Source organism: Chelonoidis abingdonii, chromosome 3, assembly GCF_003597395.2.
Source record: "Chelonoidis abingdonii isolate Lonesome George chromosome 3, CheloAbing_2.0, whole genome shotgun sequence".
NCBI classification, from domain to species: domain Eukaryota; kingdom Metazoa; phylum Chordata; order Testudines; family Testudinidae; genus Chelonoidis; species Chelonoidis abingdonii.
The window spans coordinates 206,340,776-206,358,381 of record NC_133771.1 but is presented as its reverse complement, the minus strand read 5'-3'; the positions used below and the strand labels follow the sequence as shown (position 1 = coordinate 206,358,381).

General features: G+C 43.0%; 1 protein-coding gene across 1 annotated transcript in view; it reads left to right on the top strand.

Annotated features, from left to right (window-relative positions):
- Positions 1 to 17,606, top strand: part of SPTLC3 (serine palmitoyltransferase long chain base subunit 3) — a 128,664-nt gene that overhangs the window by 62,090 nt on the left and 48,968 nt on the right. Inside the window, exons 5-6 of the mRNA XM_075063461.1 lie at positions 5,519 to 5,643; positions 8,502 to 8,595. Of these exons, the coding sequence (XP_074919562.1) occupies positions 5,519 to 5,643; positions 8,502 to 8,595 (219 nt within the window). The remainder of the gene's footprint in view (positions 1 to 5,518; positions 5,644 to 8,501; positions 8,596 to 17,606) is intronic.

Genomic DNA, 17,606 nt, shown 5'->3' with positions numbered 1-17,606 from the left:
TTAGAAAACCTGCCTTATAATGATAGAATCAAGGAGCTCAATCTATTTAGTTTAGCACAGGGAAGGTTAGGGGGTGACTTGATTACAGTCTATAAGTATCTACCTGGGGCACAAATATTTAAAAATGGGCTCTTCAATCTAGCAGCAAAAGGTATAACACAATCCAGTGGCTGGGAGTTGAAGCTAGAAAATTCAGACTGGAAATAAGGCATCCATTTTAACAGTAAGAGTAACTAACCACTGGACCAATTTACCGAAGGTTGTGGTGAATTCTCTATCACTGACCACTTTTGAATCAAGATTGGAAGTTTTTCTAAATGATCTGCTCTATCAATTATCTTGGAGAAGTTTTATGGCCTGTGTTATATATAGGATGTTATATATGTGTTATATAGGATGTCAGACTAGATCATCACAACGGTCTCTACCAGCTTTGGGATCTTTGAATCTATGGGAGGCTTTTGGGATCTTCAATCTGAACATGAATTTTCCTCTTATTTTAAAAAGCTGTGCATCCTGAATGAGAATCTGCACCCCTGCCCACTACAAAGTTAACTCTCGGGGGACTCTATAGTTAAACACTTGGTGGTTCTATTGATGTGTGGATCTACTGGCCATAGTACCCTGTGGAGCTGGCACCCAGAAGCAGTAGTGTCTACTGCATCATTAGGGCTCTGTAGCAGCCATGCAGGATTTCTTCCCCAGCCCCTTTTGAAATTCTCCCCTTGCTACTCAGTCTAAGAGCAAAGGACTAGATTTAGCCCACACAGAATAAGTTAAGTGTGAGTTGTATCAGAGGGGGTTGTGAGTTTAAATTTTGGTGCTCAACCAAAAATCAGTTGTCATTTTGTTCTGTTTTTTATTATTATTTGATTGGTCTTTTAATTTCTTTGATTGTTCAGGGAAAATCTGAATTTCCATGTCCACATTTAAATTACTATAGTGCTTTACTTTTTTCAGGCTTTAGGGCTGCATGTCACATTTTAGCAGCATGTTCTGGCAGGAGGTGGTGGTTGTGTTACTATTTTCATTTTATTTTTTATATTAAAATTGTGCCCAAAGGTCCTAATCAGGATCAAGTCCTATAGCCCCAGGTGCTCTACAAACACAGGATGAGATGGTTACTGCCTTGAAGATGATATAGTGATAAGAAACTAAAGCTAATGTGAACTTAGTTGTACTCTTAGGGTATGTCGATACTTTCCCCCCGATCGGCAGGTAGTGTTCAATGTATCAGGGATCTATTTATCACGTCTCATCTGGACGCGATAAATCGATCCGCTAATCGATGCCCATACTCCACCTCGGCAGGAGAAGTAAGCACAGTCGATGGGGGCGTCGCGGAAGTCAACTCGCCGCCGTGAGGACGGCCAGGTAAGTCAAACTAAAATACTTCAACTTCAGCTACGCAAATAGCATAGCTGAAGTTGCATATCTTAGTTTGAACTCTCTCCTTCCCCCCCCCCACCAGTGTAGATGTACACCAGCCCTTAGAAACGATTGTAGTATTTATGACATGAAGTTTCGGATGTGACTAATGATTTAGGGTGTCTCAATTTGTGGGTGTCTGCCTTTAAAAAGGGCCTGATTTTCAGAGAGTAAGTCTGAAAATCAGGACTATTTCATGTGACTCAGGTTGAAATCTCACAATTACCACTGACTTTTGAAAATTTAGGCCTATGACTTGTATTGGGATGTCAGGATTATTGGGACACTGTCAGTTCAATTTTGGCCCCAGATTTAAGGGATTTGTTTGTTTTAAAATCAGCTTTTATTAAATTCAATGGTAACAGAAAATTTTCCATACTATTTTTTTTTAAAATCCAGTGGAAATAATTTAATTTAAAAAACAAATTAAATATTGCCCACCAGCGTTTGCAAATCAGACATTACAGCATTGTGCTAGCACAGATCATGGAAAGTGAGTAAGACTTTTTTAACTTTGTTGTTTAAATATTTCATAAGTTATCGGTGACTTTTAATCACCGGGCTTGGATTTTGTCAGCCTGGGCAACATGCTGTAGAAGTGTACACTTCACGTGCCCTACACCTAGGTGAGCTGAGGGATGACATTAACGTAAAAGTGACTTAATTTGGTGGGTGTGGAAGGCTGAAAATATGAAAGTCACAATTTTTTGATTGTTATCAGAATTTCCCATAATATCCTTGTCTTTTTCAAATACCAGCCTAACAAACCCGCACTATCCTATAACTGCTTCACAGCTGGGAAGAGGGATGGGAGGGAATTATTTGGGTTTTCCTTTCCAGTTTGCTGAGGCTGTTTTTTCTCCTTTTATTAAGTAGACCGTTTATGCCACCTGATTGGGACAGCTCTGTGGCCCCAGTTCTCCAGTCAGGCTGGGCTGCAATCAGTGCAGAGTCTGGTGGGATGTAGGGAAAATGTAACATCAAGGTGACTTTGTGCTGATCATGGGACCAGTCTAACCCCAGCAAAACAGAACAGTCTTAGGATTGCTATAACTTGCACCTTCTGGGAGCGACAGTTCCACTAGCTGGGAATTGCCAGAACGCTGGCCAAACCCCATTCCACCGGACATGCATCCAACACTAGAGGGCTGAGTGGGTGAGAGTAAGTATAACTGGTGTAGCTGGTTGTATGTACCTGGAGATGAGGACCTTCCCATGCTGGGGAAATCCTCCTATATGACTACATACTTAAATGACTGGTTTTAATACATTTAATATCCTCTCATTTTAAAACCCGAGAAGCTTAGATAGGCTGAATCTGAATCAGCTCTGTTCTTCCCACCCCCGTATGATTTTGTCACTAGCCTTTCATTGATAAGATCTGGTCTATGCATCATACTTCTTCCGTAACACCTCACCCACCACCTACGGTAGTTCCATCATAATTAGAGATGTGCAAAGCCAGGGCTGGTGTTGTAAATCCTTGTCAGTCAGGTTTGGGTTTTGCAAAACAAAATTCACCAAATTCAGGGGTGGTTCTGATCTGTGGTTTGCATTCTATAGAGTGACTGCATTTTATTGGCACCTAGCTTCCATTGCTGGGATTTGTCATTCACAAATAGTAATGGATGAATCTCAAATTGTTCAGTCTATCATCCTAGCAAAGTCAACAAAGACAGGTTAAAGAAATACCAGAGATGCTGCCCTTTTCTGTTCCATCTAAGAGTGACTAAAACATACCTGAAAGAACTACTGTTAGGACAACTGACCAGATTGGGAAAGATGGACATACAATTTTTTTCAGCAGATATGCATGTTTTTAAGTTGATGATGTTCCTTTAAGCTACTGTATATAAGTGAACAGAAAAACAGGAATAGAAAACACTACCTCAGTACAACCAGCTGAGTTATAATTGCTGCTGGAACCATAATGAGGCCATTTTATGGTTAGTTTTTAATTATGACAGGTAAGATCACCTTTCTGGCACACCGCTTTCATTATCCCTCCATTTGTTCACATGTCTCCACCAGATGAAACAAAATCTTGTCTTCACCTTCAGTTCCCTTCATCATTTAGCTCTGCCTCACCTACCAGACCTACTCTTCTGTCATGACACCAACTCCACCTCTACTCTGCTGGTGACACGAGCCATTATCATGCATAGGTCCACTTGTTCCTTCGGCATTGTCACACTTTATCCTATGCTCCCTAACCATATTCCTGGGGGAAACACTGTCAAAACCCATAAAAATACCTCCCTTCCACCATCAAATTGCTGCTTAAGACTTATTTCTGCCATGGTACCTACAGAACACTACCACTCTAGTGGCTAGGCAGATAGCAAGTTGAGGATACTAGTTTTTTATGCAAAGTTGCTTTATATTTTAGCCTACCATCCTCCTCCCCCACACTCTTTTGTCTGTTCCTTATTGCTTTTGATATCATCCTAAGAATATGATCTGTCTGGAGTAGAATTGCCAACCTTCTAATTGCACAAAACCGAAAACCTCCCACCCTCACTCACTTTTAATGGGCTGGAAGGGGGTGAAGGCTCTAACTTGGGGTGCAGGCTCCAGGGTGGGGCTAGAATGAGGGGTTCAAGGTGTGGGATAGGGCTCCGGACCGGGGTAGCAGATTGAGGTGTGGGAGGGGGTGAGGGCTCTGGTTGGAAGTACGGGCTCTGGAGTGGGGCTGGGGATGAAGGGTTCAGGGTGCGGGAGGGGGCTGTGGGTTGAGGAAGGGGTTTGGGGTGCAGGGGGTGAGGCCTCTGTCTGGAGGTGCGGGCTGTAGGGTAGGGTGGGGGATGAGGGGTTTGGGGTGCAGGAGGGAGCTCCAGGTTTGGTGGGGGCTCAGGCTGAGGCAGCAGGTTGGGTCTTGGGGTTGGGGCACAGGATTACCTCCAGCAGCTCCTGGTCAGTGGAGCAGCAGAGGGGGGCGGCTAAGGCAGGCTTCCTACCTGTCCTGACTTGGTGCTGCACCCCAGAAGTGGCCAGAAGGTCTGGCTCCTAGGCGGAGGCGCAGCAGGCATCTCTGCATGCTGCTCTAGCCCACAGGCACCGCCCTTGCAGCTCCCATTGGCCACGGTTCCCAGCCAAAGGGAGTGTGAAGCTGGTGCTCGGGGCAGGGGCAGCGTGCGGAGCACTATGCCCCTTCCCACCTCTGACTAGGAGCCGGAGCTGCTGGCCACTTCCGGGGCACAGTGCAGTGCCAGGACAGATAGGAACTAGCCTGCCTTAGCTCTGCAGCACCACCAACCAGACTTTTAATGGCCTGGTCGGTGGTGCTGACTGGAGCCACAGGGTCCCTTTTCGTCTGGGTCACACTAGGGCTGGAGCAGAAATGTTCATTTTTATTTGTTTGTACAGCACTTAGCACAGATGGGCCCTGATATTGGATTGGGATCTCTAGAGGCACTACCCTTATACAAATACAAAATAATAATAAAGGCTGTTCTCCTGCTCTGAGACCTTTCACACCTAATTGAGGTGAATGGATTGTGAAGGGATGAGTTCTCTGCTATTCAGCTGAATATTAGTGGCAGAAGAGGTTTTTTGCCGCTTCACGGCTTTCAAAATGGAAAAAGATGCAGGACAAGCATTTTTCTTCATCTCTCGCTACCAAAATATGGTTAGGATTACCCTCTCTTTTTTTTAATAATGGGAAAAGTTGGGGAGGGTGTTGTCCATTTGTTTCCTGTTTTACCAAAACTCAAAAATAAGGACAATTTTCTTTCTGAAGGTGATTTTTTAAAAAAAAGACAGCATGGAAAATATAAAGACTAAGTGGTGAATATTTCAGAAAGTTATTAGAATGTGAAAATAGGATGCTGTCAAGAAAAGTGTTGTGCTACTTTAACAATTGATGTCGGTCACCTCTTTGGCCGAATTATAATTCGTCTGAATCTTCTGTTTTACATTTTGTCTCAGGTGTGCAAGATATAAATAGAAAATCTTTGTCAGATCTGAAGCATCCATGTAAATTAACTGCATATTTCCAGATCTTTCTTGCTTTCTATTCTTCCTTCCTTTTGAATTATATACATTTTGTATTGTAATGAGATGTTAAAATGCCTTGTAATTCTTAATCCAGGTAACCTTGACAAACACATAGAACTAGAGAACCTTGTGGCCCGGTTTCTTGATGTGGAAGCGGCTATGGTGTTTGGCATGGGCTTTGCTACTAACTCTATGAATATTCCATCACTAGTTGGGAAGGTGAGTATGGCTATTGCCTGCTAATTGTTTTGCCAACAGTTACACTACTTCAAACACGCAATAAATGGTGAGGCTTGGTCTGAACACAAGATTAGATACCGGGAACTTCTGAGTTCTGACACTAATGCTCTTCTTCACCTTGGGTTCACCATTTCATCACACTTTCTGTCAGTCACTACTGGGTGTTGCTAAGACACTTACTACCCTTGTTTTTAAGTACCAGTGTAAGTACTTAGGCTCTTTCCCTCCGTTTACCCTTCTGTAAAATGTAAATAGTTTTTGCCTCCCATCTCAGAGAGCTGTTGTAAGAATTAAATAGTGGAACGGATTCTCCTCCTGCTTACTGAGGTGTAAATCCATTGATGGTGGTGAAGCCACACCAGCATAAAACTGATATGAGAAGAGAATTGGGCTAGGTTTTGGGAAATGAGAAATGTTTTGTGAGAGGCTGAATATTGATATTACATAAATCTGAGACCAACACCACAAGAAAGCTATCAATAAACACAAGCACAAAGTTTAGACTATCTTACAGAAGGTTGGTCTAATAATGGCTTGAAGAACCACAGTAAGTTTGGGCTGTTGGGGAAATTTGTAACCTCGGTTGAGTTAGACATGATTGTGAAACAACAGATTGCATCCTTCTTGGAGCTGATTGTTGATATCCCTGAGTGTAGTATATGTTTGAACATTAATGATAAGGGCCTTGTGAAGCATGAGTTTGAAAGCAAAGTGCCTGGAGCACCTGAGAAGGGAGAGAACTATGTCCTAGGATAAAATAACAGTCATATTTGTGAAAAATATATTTTATTGAAATTTATATCATTTTAAAAAAAAATCTTTCTCCGACAGTCTAGTGGAGGGAAATTTGGGGTACAGTGCAGACACAATGATGGGAAAATGATGTTCCTTATTTGTAGAATCTGAGCTTCATGTTGTGGTTTTGGGATACTCAGAGGTACTGTATGGGAAGGAAGGAGCAGAATCTCTAGTAGTCTTCTTCAAGTACGTGTCAGAGTGGATCCCACTGTGTGTGCGCATGCATCTCATGTGCATGAGCTTGGAATCTTTTGCCAGACCACTTGTTACGGATGCATCTGGCATAGATTGGAACGAAATTAGACCCACTGTCAACTCAGTATTTCTCCTGTGTGGCACTCCATTGAAAGATTTGTTCACCAGCCAAGACATTGCAAAGTGCTCGAACTTCTATTCCAGGACCTTTACCAGATGTCTCCCTTCTACAATGAACCCAAGGTTGCTTTTACACCTTCTCAACAATCCCAGAGTGATCGTCAAAGTAAGCTGGGACCAGATGAGTCTCATCATTTTAGCCCCTACTGGCCAATGCAGTTCTGACTGCTACATAGAGAAACCCATTCACTTGGCAGCCAGATCAGATGTTGCTGGACTTGGCTACCAGATCAGATATGAAATTTGGGAGAGCTGTACTCCAATACCTATTCAAGTGATGCAGCTAATGCTTCTCATGCCCTCCTTTTGGTAGAAGAAATTGCTTGCCTTCTACTACAGTGAGATCCACACATACTCGAAGAAGAAAGAATGGTTACTTACCCTACCTTAAATGGGGTTTTTCAAGCTGTTGTAGTCCGTGTGGATCTCATGACCTGCCCCTTTCGGAGTCCTCAGCTGACATAGGCTTTGAGTTGAGAGGGAACTGAGGGCCAGTGTCTGTGCCACTCCACCCTTTCTGCTTTGCACAGAACAATGAGGGGGCTGAATGTGCGGCCCTGCTGGTCCCTGCCAAGCCAAAAATTCAGAGCTCGTGTGTATGGGGAGTGAGATCCACACTGACTACAACATCTTGAATAACCACAGTTACAGCAGGGTAAGTGACTGTTTTTGATGATGAATTATTGCCCTATATTATGGAGACTTCTCATTTAATTTATCTCCATAATTTAATGTAGTAGCTTCATCCTGACCTCCAAATACATATGCACAATTCCTATTAATTTCAGAGTAAGTTCTACATGCATAGCTCAAGGTAGATTTCAGACCATCCATGTGTGAAATATTTCTCCACCTCTACTTAGTTAACCTGTATTTGCAAAATAAATATTTGCAAAGTGATGCATTGCATTGTGCTCAGGTAACAAAAGACCACAGAATAATGCTTAGGATTAAAGCAGGGGCAAGAGAAGGCTCCAGTTTGAATCTGGCTTTTGTTAATATAACAGATGATGCAATGTTAGTTTTTCATGCATTTCACTGAGGATTTTTAAAAGGAAAAAGAGTTTTTAACTACTGGAATTAGTGACTGTAAAAGTTATTAAAGATGAAGTGTCTGTGAGTGAAAGAGACAGACAGATCTCCCCCCATGCCCAAGCACCACTCCGATGCAGTACAGGTGCCATGCAACAAGCCAGTTACAGCTCCTGACTCTGTAAGACCAGTATGCTAGCTCCAGCTCCAGAATGTTACTTACTTACCTCACTGACATATGGTCCTTATGGGATCTTCCAGCAGAAGAGGATCAATGGAGCTGCACTCTGCCCACAGCTCACTGAGGAAAGGAAGCAGTAAATGCCGGTGCCAGGTTCACTGGGTTTAAAGCAGCAAGGAGCTCCCCTCCACCAGGGTAATTCACCACTGGCTACTTATAGACAGTATCTGGCCTCCTTTCACCACCTTGGAATATTCAGGATCTGTCCCCAAGATTTATATTAGTTCCTGAAGCAGAATATTGAGACCAAATACCCCCAGCCTTAAGAAATTTTCCAAGTCACATTTAAGCATTGTAGTTTGGTTGGTCTTATGTGATTTATACACTCGCATTAACTTGTGAATATTCTAAAGGTTTATATGTGGATATTTACTGTGATCCTTCTCCATAGGGTTGTCTCATTTTAAGTGATGAGTTGAACCACACATCTCTTGTTCTTGGTGCAAGACTTTCTGGTGCTACCATTAGAATCTTCAAACACAACAGTGAGTACTGATGCTGGAGATGTTTGGTGGCAGAGATGTTCCAGCCAGACAGAACTGCTTATAGATTCATAGATTCTAGGACTGGAAGGGACCTCGAGAGGTCGTTAAGTCCAGTCCTCTGCCCTCATGGCAGGACCAAATACTGTCTAGACCATCTGGGGGGATGGAGAGCTCAGTGGTTTGAGCATTGGCCTGCTAAACCCAGGGTTGTGCGTTCAGTCCTTGAGGGGGCCGCTTTGGGGTCTGGGGCAAAAATTGGTCCTGCTAGTGAAGGCAGGGGGGTGGACTTAATGACCTTTCAAGGTCCCTTCCAGTTCTAGGAGATTGGTATATCTCCAATTATTATTATTTATCTAACCTACTCTTAAATATCTTCAGAGATGGAGATTCCAGAACCTTCCTAGGCAATTTATTCCACCCTGACAGTTAGGAAGTTTTTCCTAATGTCTAACCTAAACCTCCCTTGCTGCGTTAAGCCCATTGCTGGCTTTTTTGTTGATGCTTTTAATCCTTAAGAGGCCTAAGGTGAACAGTTTTTCCCTCCTCCTGATGGACAAACCCTTTTAGATACCTGAAAACTGCTATCATGTCCCTCTCAGTCTTCTCTTTTCCAAAACTAAACAAAAAAAACCCAATTCTTTCCCAGCCTTTTCCTTCATAGGTCATGTTCTCAAGACCTTTAATCATTCTTTATGCTCTTCTCTGGACCCTCTCCAATTTCTCCACATCTTTCTTGAAATGCAGTGCCCAGAACTGGACACAATACTCCAGTTGAGGCCTAACCAGCGCAGAGTAGAGCAGAAGAACGACTTCTCGTGTTTGCTCACAACACACCTGTTAATGCATCCCAGAATCACGTTTGCTTTTTTTGCAGCAGTATCACACTGTTGACTCATATTTAGCTTCTGGTTCACTATAACCCCTATATCCCTTTCTGCCGTACTCCTTTCTAGATAGTCTATTTCCATTCTGTATGTGTGAAACTGATTTTTCCTTTTACAAGTTTTGCCATCACCTATCTGAGAATATTTTATAAGGGGCAGGGGATTAGTCTCTCAAAGCTATATATGATTTCTGGTTTTGGAGAGAGAAAAATGAAATGCATACAATGACAGTTTGCAGTTGACAAAAGACCATGACCACAACCAGTCCCCTGGTTAGCCATGTTGGAGCTTAATTTTCAAAAATATTTCTCATCATAACCACCCTTTTGGCTTGGCGTGTTGCTGAGATTCTGTACAGTGCTAGAAAGATTTATTTACAATTGCGACAGAATAGCAGTACAAAAGACTAAGGTGTTTCAGAAGCGCTCAGCACTGGCCTAACTCTGTTACCACTGAAGTCAGTGAGAACAGAGTTAAGCTAATGCAGAGTACTTTTGAAAACCCCACCCTAAATTTCTGGCAGGTTTTTTCAAGTATTCAGAAAGCTGGGATATAAGCATCTGCCCACATACTGACTGCACCAAAATAGGATTTTAGGACAAAACTGATACTAATGCTACATTATAACCCTGTTGTTGCATAGCGGTCTGTACCAGCACCACCTACTGGTATAGCTTCAGGCTCACTACTCCCCGGTTACTTCAACATAGGCATTCATGTGTCAAGTAACGCCCCTTCTTGTGTCCTAGATTTATTAACAAAGTTCACAAGGAGACATAAGAACTCCCAGGGCCGTCCTTAGCCGTAGGCAGAACAGGCAGCCACCTAGGGAACCACTAGGTCTGGGGGCACCACCCTGCCGGGAGCCCGGACAGACGGGAAGCAGTGGAGAATGTAAGAGCAGGGCTGCTGGGTCCTAGAGAGACGAATGCAGCACAGTCTGAGGGAGGGGATTGGCTGCTGGGAAGTCTCTGGGAAGAGGTGGGGGAAGGAACTTACCTGTGAGTGTGACTCTTTCCCCCAGCGTGAGGGCTGTCAGGGATGTGTTGGGTGAGGTGCTGTGGGGGAGGTGAGGCTGGCTGCCTACCTGCTGGAGGAATGAAACAGTGGAAAGTAAACTCACTTCCTCGCAGGCAGCCAAGGATTGGAATGGTCACACACGGCTGGGCTGGGGATAGCCAGATAGCATGTGCGAAAAACAGGACCGGGGGTAGGGTAAGGGTGAGCAGATGAACCCACGTTGATAAGGAACAGTCCCAATTTTTGCGTCTTTTTCTTGTAAAGGCTTCTATATGCCCCCCACCTCCCATCCTGAATTTTTCAGCACTTGCTGTGCCGGTCACCCTAGGTGGGGTAATTGGTGAGCTAATATAAGAACAAAGCCCCAAAATATCGGGATTGCCCTAATAAAATCAGAACATACTGGATCTGTCACCCTAGCTGGGGAGCGCGTCCTCTCCCCCGGACTGGCAGTGATCTAGCTCACTGCTGGGGAGCTTGCACCAGGGCAGGATGAAAGCTGCTGTGGCTCCATGGGTGTCCCATCCTGAGAATCAGATTCGTCAACTTCAGCCAATGGTCTGTTGGGCTGGAGTGGTGCCCATTGGTGTGTGATCGGACCTGAGGGTTGCTGCCGCTATTGCCACTGCTGCATCCCAGGAGGTGATTTTGGGGTCCTGCAGTTTTCCACTATCTCCTCTTCTACTGCAGCTGGTTGAATCAGCAGGCTGGGGGGTGAGCCAAGCATGAAAGCAGTACTGGTGTTGCCAATTTTGATGTGCATTGAGCAAAATTTGTTGCCAAAAATGCTTGCTTAACAATCCTGGAAATTCAATTTCAATATATATTTTTTTAAAAAAAATCAGTAATCTTAGCCAAAAAACAGAAAATTAAGTTGTTGACAATTATTGTGACAAGTGTGGGTAATGGGAAAGGGAGTGGGCCAGTTTCATCAGAGAAACAAAAAATGTTGATTGAACTTTCCTAATAGCCCTGTTACTGCTTGAAAATAGAGGCTCTCCAACAACTGTATACATGTTCATCTCCTTAACTAGTGTATAGAGCAAGGGGTCAAAGCAACCCTATGGCATATGTGCCAAAAGTGGCACGCAAGCTGATTTTTGATGACACACAGCTGCGGGCTGATCGGCTCAGCCCACCCACTGCCTGGGGTTCCGGCTGCTGCCCCATTTGCCCACTTGGGGTCCCTGGCTTGCCAGCCCCACTCAGCACCCGCTGCCGGCCTGGGGTCTCCATTCACCTCAGTTTGCAACAGGCATGAGTGGGACTAAAATTCAACGATAATAGGAAAACAAGGAGCAACTATATGAACAAAGTGCTAAAGAACCTAGAGCAGTGGTCACCGCACCTTTTTCGGTCTGGCGGGCGACCAAGACAAAGGACCGTGTGGCGGACAAGCATCGCACCGAAAATGCGCCGAAATTCAGCGGCAAGCAGTGTCATCCAGAGTCGTCCCACGCAGTGTCACGCACATGGGGATCCCTTACCTATGAGAGCCTCCTGAAAGCATGTGGTGACATTTTGGATTTAAATGGACTTCAACTGTAGCAAAGAATTAAAGTTTGTTGCCACATGCAATAATCGATGATGAAGCAGTGTACCATTTATTCATAACCAGCAAACTTGCCACTCCATATTCAACTGACAATCCTGTAACTAGTAGCATCCAGGAGAACGGACGTTTCTCAAAACTAAAGATTATTAAAACTACTCTCACTCCACAATGAGTCAAGAATCTACTTGACTGGTCTTGCTAGTTCTTGCAATCGAACAAAGACATCACGTTGTTTCAGATTTGACATACGATGACATTATTATTGATTTTGCAGCCAAAAAAGCCAGAAAGATTGCTTTTAATTAAAAACTAATCCTTGTTTCAATATCTCTTCATATAAATTTCCAATAAAATGTTGACAAATTTAAAAAAATATATTATTTGCATCATTCTGTCAAATCTGAATTTTTTCTATAGTGCTACTTTTTAGTGCTAGTTCAACAGCAGTACAGTGTGCTTAACTAAGTTAAACTAGTTTTAGTAACATGCATGTGGCAAGTTTTCCAATACTGTAAGCTTATGTTCGTGTTGCTAAGAGCAAGACAGGCACAGGGGCACCAGTTTAATAATCCCACCTAGGGCACCATAAATCCTAAGGACGGCCCTGAGAACTCCCATCCAACATCCTAGCTGGCTCACAGTCCTTGGTGTAGGGCTCTTAGGCCTGTCCCTTCCTTGCTGAGATTTTGCTCTAGCAGACTTTCCCACCACACTCTAGCTTCCCTAGCTAGCTTCTGCTCCCTGTAGGCGTGCATCCCCAGGCCTTCTGCGTAGGAGCTAGGGAGAGTCTTTCTATGTGGAGCAGTTTATGTGGTCCTTCTGCTCATTTCAGCCTCTCCCTGCTTTCTGTTGAGCATCAACTCCCTGGGCTTTCCGTGTGGGTATTTTCTTCTCTCTCTTTGGCTATCCATAGGCTTCTGTTGTATTTCTCCCCTACATGACTTGCCTATCAGGTGACTTAGCTCATTTTCTCCATTTGGGCAGCTGAGTTAAGTGGGTCACAGATGGGGCTGGACCCATCTCCCCTTAAAGGGCCAGTCATCCTGTTACATGGTCTTTTAAAACATTGACAACATTGCCTTTTACTTAATTAATGCTGCTGGCACTGTGGCATTTGTGGTACTTGCTATACTTGCAACCCCCTGTTTTAAAGATTATCGCACGATCACTGCATATTGTCTACCTAAATACTCCCTTCAATTTCAGTTGCTATTTTCCACAGTTCTGTATCATGCCATGTACAGGTACTGTGTAATCAGTTACTACTTTACCGCATCCCAGAGGTGATTGAAGTCATTTAATTATGTATATGTTTATAAAAACGTATGATGAAAGGTGCACTACAATTATAAGATACAGTATCGATATTAGCGTCATTTTAATTGGCCAAGAAGCAATTCCATAACCTCATTAAGCACCATTTATGAATAAGCCTGATTCAAAATGTTTTTACAAAAGTAACTATTTATAAATTTATGATCTGATGCGCTTACTAACATTCAGTGATCCGACCTTAGAGATTTAGACATACTAGGCAGTATTTTTAAATTTGTCTCTCTTGATCTCTGACCTCTTCCTTAAATTGCACTGTGTTCTATTCAGTAACTTATCCCAGTCACACTTTTTTTGCTGCATGACATTTTGAAGGATGACCTCTAACCACCAAAACCCAAGGGCTCTCAACTCCCCCACCAACACCATCTCCACATTCACCCCCTGATTATTTTGTGCTATTTCCCATAGCACTTGAAAGAAGATATCCATTCAGGGAATGTGATTCAGATCACAGTTCCTAAAAGAATGTTGAAGACATCACATTGATTTTTGACCCGTATGTTGATAAATTAATACCCCTTCCACGCCTGATCACTTGTCAAGGAGCCATCATACGCATTCTCCTCCTTTCCCCCAGTGAGCTAACATCTAATCAGCCTGCTGTTGGGGGTTTATGATAAACCAGAGCTGATATTCTCTGTCAAGAATGTGGAGCAAAACTAACAGCAATAACTAACTAGTCCCGCAAACACCAAACTGCAGATGGAAAATTAGGTAATTCCTTTAAGCACCTCAGCAAACACCACTGGAAGCTCATCAGATTCTTTCTGTGTAACCCATTGTTCCCTAGATTAGGGATTTGATTTGCCAAAGCCAGTCTAGTTTTATTTAAAAGCTGGCTCATTAACCATTTTGAGTCTTATCACCTTAACCAGTATTACAGTAAGACAACACTTTTCATTATGAAACGCTGGGAACCTTTTGGCGCATTAGATATAGTTTCTGAGTTAACCCCATTCTGCCTGGACCTTAACATGAATTCTACCTAGAGAACCTTTTCACTGTGAAACGGTATGAACATTTTGTAAAACTCTGAATACTTGAAGTTTCTGATTTTCAACCCCTAACCCACCCCCATATAGGAAGACATATAGATAAATACCCTTGCCATAAAGCTGCTATTTTGGAGTGTTCTTATGAACAGATTTCATAAATCAAATCCAGAACCTGCCTACCAACTCACTTTCCTCATCCAATAACACTAATGGTAGTTTTACACATATGGAATACTTTTTCATCCTAAAAGATTCCAAGTGGTTTTCAGAGCTGTACATGTGAAACGGTACCAAAATGCGGCACGGCTGGACAGCTAACTGGCACATATCCAGCAGGACAGACAAAATCCCCTTTCTGAAGGCCCCGTCTACACTGTAAACCCATTTCAGATGCAGTTGTCTTGTAGCAAGTTGTGGTTTGCTTTGTAAATGCAGCTTAAGTGAATTTTAAAAACAGCATGTTCCGGGCTTTGACTTCATTTAAAAAAATATGTTTAGGTGCTCTTTACGTTGCAAAATGGACTGTGTCTGAGGACAGTAGCATTGTAGCTGGCTACTCCAACATCCTTACATTTGTAATGTGTATACAGGGAATGCTTTGCCTAAAAAGATCCACGCTATACTAACCTACACTAGGAATTTACATCGGTTTAGCTATGTCTCTCGGGCATAAAAAAATCCACACCCCTGAAAGATGTAGATATACTGACCTAACCCTCAGTGTAGATAGTGGTATGTCCACAGAAGAATTCTTCGGTCTACCTAACTACCACCTCTTGGGAGGTGGATTACATACACTGATGGGAGAAGCTCTCCCTTTGGTGTAGATAGTGTACCTATAGTGAACCGCTACAGCAGCACAGTTGTGGAGCCATAATATTTTAAGTATAGACAAGCCTTTAGTAATTTAATGGTTCTTCACTGAACCGCCTCAGACACTTAGTCTGTTTCAGATATTTGAACCTATTGTTCCAGTTTGTCTGGACATACCAGCCCTCAGCTTCAATACTGCATGGCACTTAAGCAGGTGCATAGCTTTAAGTATATGAATAGTCCGATTGACTTCAATGAGACTACTCATTTGTTTACAGTTATGCATATGCTTAAGTGCTTTGCTGGGTCAGGCCCTTGATGTTTGAACTGCTAAGCTCATTGACCACACGTAAGCCAAATGTTAGACTTGTGTTTTCATTCTCACACTTAGTGGAAATAGGTCAACTGAGCTATCTGTTATCCAAGTCACATTGCTGGGTATATGGGGAAGCTTCCCTGTGTTGTATTGGGTCTGTGGATAAAAAGAAAACTCTGTATCCAGTACAGTCTATGCAGAGCGTTTAATGAGCATTAATTTGACTCTAAAATTGTAAAGTATTTTTGTCCTTTTTAAAAAAAAAAAAAAAATCACTATCCTACAACCTCAGCAGGAGGTAGGTGATACTCATTACCTGCAGGGAATGAGAACTAGTTTGTGTCATGGCTGATGAGGGGAGCAAACAGCTCTCTGAAAGGGGTCTGGTAGTTGCCCTCAGTTGGAGGATGTCACCATGTCAAGGACCTTCTGCTGGACAGCTGGAACAATACTCCATTCATGGAAGCCAAGGGTCAAAGAGTAGAATTGAATCCAGCTATGAAGTTGTGAGAGCTCTAAAGATAAGGTCAGCCAGGAAGGCAAACAGCAATGGGCTGTAATACGGCACTCTAAAAAAGTCACTTATTAAACATGAGAATGGAGTCAAATTCTCTGCTGATATAAACTGGCACCATTCCACTGGAGCTGAGCCAGTTTACACCAGCATAGCGTTTAACCTGGCATTACAGCATTGTAAACATAGTATGAAAAGTCAAAGACCTTTGTGCCACTGCCACAGAACACTCAACTAGTGACGAAAACATTCTTTCTGTATTGTTTGTTGCCAGAACAAAACCAGATTGGTTGGCAGCCTTGTGAATGACATTTCCAAAGAGTGCCTACATGTGAATGAGGAAGGTTGGAGAAAGTGACTGCTCCCCACTGTCTAGTTCATTCTCCTTTTACGAGGAGCGTAACAGCCTTGATTAAACTGTTTAGATCTCATTTACTTTCACTCTGACTTCTTTGTTTGTACGTATATACAAGATACATTGAAGAGAAGGGCAAGGTGCAAACAGTGTGTTGCTGTTATGGTTTTGTTGGCAGCTGGAAATGGTAATCAAAATGAGGGGGAATACTGACACTACCCTTTCATGAATCAACACATACTTCCTGAATTACTATAGGGAAAACATGTGCAAGGTGTGTTCTGTAACCACCCTATCCATCAAGATTAACATTGTACAAATAGGGCAGCAAGCTAGGACGTTGATCCCCCTCCTGTCCCAGGTAAAATAGTAGAAGACGTCCAGAAGAGCCTGTCTTTTGACAAATCCATGGTTTCCCTCTAATTCCACAATTAAAGAAGTATAAAATGCTTTCAAAACTCAGATGGAGCAAAATGAAATCTAAATGTCACTACGAGAGAGGGGGAGAGAGACTCCAAATCTAGCTGGATGAAAATGCTCTATAAGACATGTGTGGGCAACTTGCAAACTTTTGGCTGATGCTATACAATCCTTTCCCCCTCAATATTATATTTTAATTTACAGACATTTTCAGGCAGACATACTCGCAACCTGTGTCTATCCTAGACCACTGGTGGTCCCTCTGGTCCAGCCCTATAGCAGATTTAACTGATCATAGAAGATTAGGGTTGGAAGAGACCTCAAGAGGTCATCTATTCAAATCCCTGCTCAAAGCAGGACCAACACCAACTAAATCATCCCAGCCAGGGCTTTGTTAAAATCTCCAGAAACCATTGGATGGAGCCTTGTCTTTATCTGGGTTCTTACCAATACTACTAGCACATCAGCAGTCGCTCCAGTGTATCAAGCAGGTAATGAAAAGTTGAGGGGGACATGTTCCATTGCAATGGATAACAAGAATATTCAGAGTTATAATAGTTGATACTAACAGAAATTTTACACATCCATAGGTGAGGCCATAGGGGTGGGCACATGCCCCCAAAAGGCCCTGGTCTCCTATAAAGTTCCAATCTCGGGCACCCAAAGCCAATATCAGCTTTAGCATGGATCAGTGTGGGGAACCAGAGTCAGTGTGGCAACTGCTCTGTTTTTTGAAGGTGGCAGTATTAGACTTCCCCCCATTCTGGATCATCATGTCCTAAAGAGATGCAGAGGAAGAGGGGA